Here is an 8,631-nt window from a genome sequence, read left to right as displayed (position 1 = left end):
CATAGCATGATATTACAAACATGGGTCTCATGACCCAACATACAAATTCATACAAGTAACAAGCACATTTGGAAGCTTATCATGTGTGAGTAAAGACAGCTAAAAGAAAGAAGGCTGGAAAGCCCGTCTATCTACAAGACTCTCCATAGGAACCAAACCTCTATCCGGGATTCCCAAGCTAATCGTCCAAGCCACGTGAAACTACTAGTGAGATCGAAGTCTCTCTGCAAAACATAAATTAAGCAACGTGAGTACAAATGTACTCAGGAAGACTTATATCAGAACTAGCTACATATGCATCAGTATCAACAAAGGGGTGGTGGAGTTTAACTGTAGCAAGCCAGCTTTGACTCAGTGGCTATTCTATACTACGACTACCAGTATTTTCTTTGAGGTGCGAAAGCGCACACGAGTCCACATATTCACCATGTCAATACACCACTATGGATCCGCTCCCGTCTCCCTATGAGAAGGCCATCCATAGCACTCACGCTTATCTTGCACATTTTAGAGTATCTACTTCTAGTTATCTATGAACCATATAAGCTTTCCAAGTAGTCCATATCCGCGGACACGGCTATTAGAATAGATCATTTATAACCCTGCAGGGGTGTACTTCTTCACACATGTTTCCAACACTTAGCGTCTGCACACGACATGTGCTCGGCAGACTTCAAGCAAAAGCCTACGTAGGTGTAGACCACAACCTGACTAACCACATAAGTGTGTAGTCCAGGTTTATTGCTTATTCGGGTTCCATTTGCAAGGATGTCCGGCCGAGGTTTCCACTACGGCCCGAAACGATGTGTGCAGGGTTCCGATGCCTACCAAATGGGTGCCTCGGTACACCGTGCCACAATGTCTATACCGCATCATAGCCCACCCCTAGGGTCAGCGCTGCGCACGACCTCCAACACATATTTCACAAACACCAGAAACTAGTTGCAACTCCTGGACAGAGTACATGGGGGTTAATAAATCGAGCGGGGTCATATCTCAGGGCCCAATGTGTGGTAGTAGTTGTTCTTGGATCACAAACACATAAAACAGTTCCTAAGGACGATTCCAATGAGACAACCCACCATGTAATCCTACATGGCCTCTCATCGCTACCTTTACCAAATCATGTTCACATACTTAGCTCTCAATAGCAGGACATGTTCACCACCATCCCAATCCATCCTAGATGAATCAGACCTGACACAACTCTAAGCATAGAAGGCATAACAAGCAAGCATGAATGAGTAGGCACATCATGGCTCAAACAACTCCTACTCATGCTAGTGGGTTTCAACTATTTACTGTGGCAAAGACAGGTCATGCAGAGGAATGGGTTCAACTACCGCAATATCTAACAGTTGAATCGTTGTTGTCCTAATGCAGTAAAAGAGAGTAGGAGCGCGAGAGTGGGATTGTATCAGAATGCTCAAAGGGGGTTTGCTTGCCTGACACTTCTGAAGATAGTAGCTCTTCATCGGTGTCATCGATCTCACCATCGGAACAACGCCTACTGAGAGGGAACTACACTAGCAAAACACAAAAAGGAACAACATTCAATGCAATGCACAACCAAATGCATGATATGCCATATTGAGGTACTGAATTCACCTAATGCAATATTTAGACAAGTTAATTGAAGTGGAATTTAAACAAGATGAAATTCCAACTCCAAATGTTATTTCAAAGATTGTGCTAATCATCATTTGTCCTAATCAGTGAGGTTAACTTGGTCAAACATGCATGAGAATGCCATAAACAAATTCTTTGGATTTTTTTGATAACTAGAAAAGTGGCCCGCTCGATGCGCGGGCTAGTACTTTACAAAGTTTAATAACGGGAATTATTATTCGATTTTCATAAAGAAAAATTGTAACCAAATATGATGACATTTTCAAATATATAATGCTTTCGGGATTTTTTTTGTCTTAGGTGTGTTTGGTTGTATCATTGATATATATATATATATATATATATATATAATCCATTTATCATTTGCCTGCTTCTTGTGCATGTTGTACTAAATATACTTTTTATGATGATTTGATTTGCAGGAGCAACGTCTTAATATGTACTCCCTCCGTTCCTAAATGTAAGTCTTTCTAGAGATTTTAATATGGACTACATACGGATGTATATAGACATAGTTTAAAGTGTAGATTCACTCATTTTGCTCCGTATGTAATCCATATTGAAATCTGTAAAAAAGACTTATATTTAGGAACAGAGAGATACAACTTAATTTTTATATAAGTAGACACCTTATCTGAGGATTTATCTTATGTCCTGCTATTTTCGTAAGATTTTTTTGTTTCTTATTCTAGTGGTTGCCTGGAAATCATAATTTTGCATGAGTCTGTTAGTATGTCCAAAACAGTAGCACACACTCTTTGATTCTTCTATGTATAGATAACTTTATGGTATTTTTCAATATGCAACGAAATTAATAGATCTGAGACAACAAAGGTAATTATTGTAGGATAACCTTTTTTCCTACTCTGTGGTTACTCTGAACATGTTGGCATGTAGCAAGTTAAAAATATATATGTTCTCATGAGATGCTGACCTGAGGTTCCTTTTGTTAGGACATGTATGGGGATGTGCCTTATTGTTCCATAATTAAAACATATTATTTGATTTGTCTAAAGAAATATATGGCTTTTGTTGCTACCTCTACCCCAAGTAGATGGCATATAAATTGTCACAAAGTCAATGCTTTCCAAGTGTGACCCAGTATATAACTATATATACAAAAATATTAAGATAAACAATAACAGATCAATATCAATATCAATATATATACACATATCTATATATATTTAATCTAGTTATAAAAAAGTAGTTTTTGATATTTTCTTCTAGATATTTGGTTAAACCAAAAAAATTATGACTTTATGACTAGATTTAGATGCCATGTATCTGGCGACAGAGAGAGTAACATATTTTTGTCTCGGGTATCCTAGGTTTTCTCATTGGCATTCAACTACCACTTTAACATAGGAACCGTTGTTAAGCTTTAACTAATTGTCAAAATTAGCAATGCATGTGCATTCAACTATCACTTTTGGATGTCGGCAAACGGCTAATTTTTAACATGAGTTTTGAAAAATGTTTCGCCTCTTGGTGCAGTGGGTTAAAATGAATAATGTTCGCTATCCCACACATTGGTGCAAGGGAAATAATAAGATTTTGTATTATTCTCAGTCTCCGTCAATTTTAGTGTGGTTTGGATCTAGTGTGCTTTAGTACACATGTGACGTCTATGCATTCTACTTCCGTGGGCTAGTACTTAAACAAAGTTTAATTAACTAACAAAATAAATATTTGTCGTGCCTTATGTTTTGTTTGTCAAGTGCTGATAAATATGTTTTTACCCTTAGACATATTTTTTGATGGTTTTCATGATAAGAGAAATTTCCCTATTATGTGTTGAATAAATGTTGGGAGCAAACTTTTTTTATTGAACTCTTCATGAGTGCCTTAAAAATCCAAAAAGTATATGTACCATATAATTTTTGGGTTTTTATAGTATTTTACAGCATAGAGAATTATACTCGTATAATTTAGTCTCACTAGACGATGCGAACTCTACTTTTTTAGGGATATATTACTGTACGCTGTTGTACCTTTTTTATAGGGGAATGTACGCAATCGTAGCTGATTAGTATGAAAGTTTTGTGTTGTTTCTGCAAAAAAATAATTACCTTTTTTGCTAGAAGCCCAACAGGCTCAAGTATATGTACATTGCCTCCACACGCGTGTCTCAAAAAAAGCATAGCCTCCACACATTTATCTCTCGCACAGTCGCACTCCCCCACCCAGAAAAAATATTCTCTCGCACTCACACCTCCATACACTCACACACGGCTCTTGCCTGATCCCCTTTTCATTTTGTTCAATCTGCTCGCTCCAAATCTACTTCTGCCCGATGAGTTGTGGCTATTGACGCTGGTAATCAGCACTACAGATTTAATTCCTCCGTCTTCGATTCCTTGCTGACCTTGCTCGTCTCGCCTGCACGCGCCTCTGCAGTTCGACTCACTGGTGCGGCCACGGGTGGCGCCCAATTTGGCTCCCTGTACGCCTCCTCAATATCTCAGCCCGGTGAACGGCGATGGAGGGTTAAGAGCATTTCCACCCGCGTCCTCAACGGCCTCTCCGGCGTTTTTTAGTGTCGACGGGTAAAAATCGGTCCAGTCGCGTCCCTACGAGTCTGTTTTTCGCCGGGTTGGACCGAAATAACAGCCTGCGCACCCGAGCCGAACCCGGCGTGCTGGGGGGCGCCTGGGATGCCAGCACAAGCGAAAAGGGGCGTGGGGGCGCTCTGTCGGCGAGTCGAGAGCTTCTTTCCGCCGGTTCTTCCGGCTTTTCCCCCACTTCCTTCTCATTCTCTCCATTCCTCCCGCCAATCTCCCTCCCGCTCGCCTCCCAACCGGCCGCCATGCCGCCGGAGAAGTACGTGATCCCCGCGCCGCGACAGCTGTGACCGCCGCCGTCGCCCAGCCGAAGCAGAGGAAGTCGAGGGCGTCGCCGTCCAAGCCACAGGGCATGTCCAACGCCGACTGGAGGGCGGAAGTTCAGTGACGGGAGGCTGTCACCGCCAACCGGCAGAACAGGGCCAACGCCAAGAAAGCCAGGGACAGCGCGGCGCTTGCGGTGCGGCTAAGGCGGATCAAGCCGAGGCGGCTCGCGTGGGCATGATGAATCCACCCGGCGGCCACGCCCAGTACGCGCCCTGGAGCCAGCAAAGCGTCAGCTCTCCGGTCGGCTTCTCGTCGTCGCCGCAACCATGGGGAGGCACGTCGTCGCCGGGCTACGCCGACGGGGACGCGCACGGTGGGTTCAATCCCAACGTCACCTTCCCCCATGGACACCCGGCCCAGCTCACGCCCTCGCCCGCCTTCGCCGGCATGCAGTACCCTCCATACAACTACTCACCGCCGGCCTACGCGTCCTCCCCGACGCCCCCTCTCCGTCGTGGCGCGCTGCCCTTCTCACAAGCTTCCACGTCGCACCTCGGCGACACCGAAGCGACCGACGCCGACATGGACGACATCATCGCGGCTGGCTCGGCCGCGGCCGCCGCGTCCCCCGGGTTCGCTACCCAGGACAACACGGTGGACCTCAGCGGCGGCATGGACGGCGGCCTGAGTACGGCGAGGAGGAGCCGGACGAGCAGGAGGAGGAGGACGAGGAGGAGGAGCCGGCGCCTGTTCCGGCGAGGAGGCGCAAGAAGAAGAAGGGGGCGGCCAGGACCGGCGAGCCGCGCATGAAGTGGGCGTCCAAGGAGCAGGAATGTCTCGCCTAAGCGTGGAAAGTCGTCTGCCTCGACCCGACCACCGGCACAAACCAGAGCATCGAGACGTATTGGGAGCGCATCAAGGCCGAGTTCGACGAGCGCAAACTCGTCGACCCCTACTTCAAAGGCGTCTACATGCAGCGCGGGTCGAAGGCAATGGCGAACCATTGGGGCCTCATCTAGGTGGCGTGCAACAAATGGCATGGGATCGTCGAGGAGATCGCGGCTCGCCCGGAGAGCGGCGCCAACATTGAGGATCAGGTATGACACGCCGGTCTCCCGCTTCTCTTCGCCGTGCGCGCTCGCCAACTGTTTGTTCCTCGGCGCAGCTGCTGCGCATGTTCGCCATGTATCGCCAGGACAACAGCGACCAAGAATTCAAGTACATCCACGTCTTCAAGTGGATCGAGAAGTGCGAGAAGTGGGCGGAAGTCCGGCGCACCCTCGCCAAGGCCAAGGAGACCTACAAGCCGGACGCGCCGACGCCGGGCGCGTTAGAAGGGCGCCCGGACGGCAAGAAAGGGGCCAAGAAGGGAAAACACCCCGACGCGGCTACCGCGTGAGTGCAAGAGTCCATCGAGCATTGCCTCGCTGACGCACAGGCCCGGGCCGACCTGCGTGAAGAGAAGACCGAGGCGCGGTGATCGGCGTTGATGACGAACAGCGCCGTCAAGCTCGACCTGCTCCGGACCAACGTCGCCGCGAAGAAGAGAAACACCGACCTGGCTTTTCTGATGGGCAGGGCGGACATGCTCCAGAGCATCAACGAGAAGCTCAAGGCGTGGTACATGGCGGAGCGCGGCCTCATCCTGAACCAGCTGCCGACGACGGCGCCGCCAACTCCCGCGCCCACGCCGCCGCCGCCGCCGCCGCCAAACCCGAGCAATGATGCCTCCACGACGCCCAGCAGCACCGAGGCCGTGTCGACGCCGCCCAGCACAGAAGCAGCTCCGACACCGCCAAGCCCGCGCACGCCAACTCCGCCGACGCCGGAGGCCGACCCCGCCGAGTGATGCGTTGCGCATGCGTCCAGACTTGTGGCGTTCTTTTCTGCGATGTGGTTGTATATGACTCATAGTATTCTAGCATTATCTCAGGGCCCAATGTGTGGTAGTAGTTGTTCTTGGATCACAAACACATAAATCAGTTCCTAAGGACGATTCCAATGAGACAACCCACCATGTAATCCTACATGGCCTCTCATCGCTACCTTTACCAAATCATGTTCACATACTTAGCTCTCAATAGCAGGACATGTTCACCACCATCCCAATCCATCCCAGATGAATCAGACCTGACACAACTCTAAGCATAGAAGGCATAACAAGCAAGCATGAATGAGTAGGCACATCATGGCTCAAACAACTCCTACTCATGCTAGTGGGTTTCAACTATTTACTGTGGCAAAGACAGGTCATGTAGAGGAATGGGTTCAACTACCGCAATATCTAACAGTTGAATCGTTGTTGTCCTAATGCAGTAAAAGAGAGTAGGAGCGCGAGAGTGAGATTGTATCAGAATGCTCAAAGGGGGTTTGCTTGCCTGACACTTCTGAAGATAGTAGCTCTTCATCGGTGTCATCGATCTCACCATCGGAACAACGCCTACTGAGAGGGAACTACACTAGCAAAACACAAAAAGGAACAACATTCAATGCAATGCACAACCAAATGCATGATATGCCATATTGAGGTACTGAATTTACCTAATGCAATATTTAGACAAGTTAATTGAAGTGGAATTTAAACAAGATGAAATTCCAACTCCAAATGTTATTTCAAAGATTGTGCTAATCATCATTTGTCCTAATCAGTGAGGTTAACTTGGTCAAACATGCATGAGAATGCCATAAACAAATTCTTTGGATTTTTTTGATAACTAGAAAAGTGGCCCGCTCGATGCGCGGGCTAGTACTTTACAAAGTTTAATAACGGGAATTATTATTCGATTTTCATAAAGAAAAATTGTAACCAAATATGTTATGATGATTCGATTTGCAGGAGCAACGTCTTAATATGTACTCCCTCCGTTCCTAAATATAAGTCTTTCTAGAGATTTTAATATGGACTACATACGGATGTATATAGACATAGTTTAAAGTGTAGATTCACTCATTTTGCTCTGTATGTAGTCCATATTGAAATCTGTGAAAAAGACTTATATTTAGGAACAGAGAGATACAACTTAATTTTTATATAAGTAGACACCTTATCTGAGGATTTATCTTATGTCCTGCTATTTCCGTAAGATTTTTTGTTTCTTATTCTAGTGGTTGCCTGGAAATCATAATTTTGCATGAGAGTCTGTTAGTATGTCCAAAACAGTAGCACACACTCTTTGATTCTTCTATGTATAGATAACTTTATGGTATTTTTCAATATGCAACGAAATTAATAGATCTGAGACAACAAAGAAGGTAATTATTGTAGGATAACCTTTTTTCCTACTCCGTGGTTACTCTGAACATGTTGGCATGTAGCAAGTTAAAAAAAATATGTTCTCATGAGATGCTGACCTGAGGTTCCTTTTGTTAGGACATTTATGGGTCCAGACTTGTGGCGTTCTTTTTTGGTACGCCGGACTATTTAGCCGATCGCCGAACTATGGCCTGTGATCGCCAGACTTATGGCGTCTTTTCTGCGAACTGTTGACTGTGATCGCCGGACTTGTGGCGTCTTTTGTGAGCGGGAACGAACAAGTTTGAAATTGCCGCGACCTGGGGGGCGGCGCCTGGGGGTGTGACTGGGAGCTAGGTCGCCCCAGGGGCCAATCTAGCGCCGGCTCGCCCTCAGGCCGCTCTTTTTCGGCGCCCTGGGGGGCCGAACGGATGGAGATGCTCTAACAGGGGTCTGTTAGAAGCTGTGCATTGGAGGTGGCCTCGACAGTGGCAGCCTGACTTCGGCGGCTCATTCTTCCACCTATGGTTCCCCCTTCACCCCTTTCCGGTCTCTTTTTCCCCATGTTTCTTATACTTTCTCTGCATGTGTATGGCTGAACCAATATAGTTTTGACACCCCAAAATTTTGACCTTGTTTTATTTATTAAAATTTTGCCAGGAAATAAAACTTTTCCATTTGTCAAGATTTACCCTTTTGTTATTTTGGATTTTTACCTCTAGTGGAAAAACCTTGAAAGAGTATTGTTGGACTTATATGCCCTCTTTATAAAACAATTCTTTAACAGTGGGTTTAATTGCAAGATTTGTTTTCTCAGAGCTTTATTCTCTCAGAAATGATTTCTTTGAATTTGGAGCCTGTTTTGCACTCCAACCATTTGATAAATGCCTTTAAAATTTCCACCAAAATTTGAGGATGTCATGTGATGTTTCCACATCA

The 8,631-nt window shown here is 46.0% G+C and overlaps 1 protein-coding gene and 1 long non-coding RNA gene across 2 annotated transcripts; both read left to right on the top strand.

Annotated features, from left to right (window-relative positions):
* Window positions 1–750: 750 nt before the first annotated feature.
* Window positions 751–8,306, top strand: LOC109731581 (uncharacterized). The gene is made up of 3 exons (XR_005760138.3): window positions 751–1,595; window positions 2,052–2,089; window positions 7,831–8,306. It is a non-coding gene; the product is annotated as an uncharacterized lncRNA (long non-coding RNA).
* On the top strand, window positions 4,695–6,470 carry LOC141025612 (uncharacterized). Its single transcript, XM_073501357.1, has 2 exons — window positions 4,695–5,557; window positions 5,626–6,470. Exon 1 carries the CDS (start codon window positions 4,695–4,697, stop codon window positions 5,268–5,270), a length of 576 nt encoding a protein of 191 aa, XP_073357458.1. The 3' UTR covers window positions 5,271–5,557; window positions 5,626–6,470.
* Window positions 8,307–8,631: the final 325 nt, after the last annotated feature.

Source organism: Aegilops tauschii, chromosome 6 (assembly GCF_002575655.3).
Source record: "Aegilops tauschii subsp. strangulata cultivar AL8/78 chromosome 6, Aet v6.0, whole genome shotgun sequence".
Lineage (NCBI taxonomy): Eukaryota > Viridiplantae > Streptophyta > Magnoliopsida > Poales > Poaceae > Aegilops > Aegilops tauschii.
This window is presented reverse-complemented; position numbering and strand designations above follow the sequence as displayed.

Excerpts from the sequence above, each read along its gene's own strand:
- LOC141025612 (XM_073501357.1), top strand. The coding sequence starts at position 4,695 with ATGATGAATCCACCCGGCGGCCACGCCCAGTACGCGCCCTGGAGCCAG.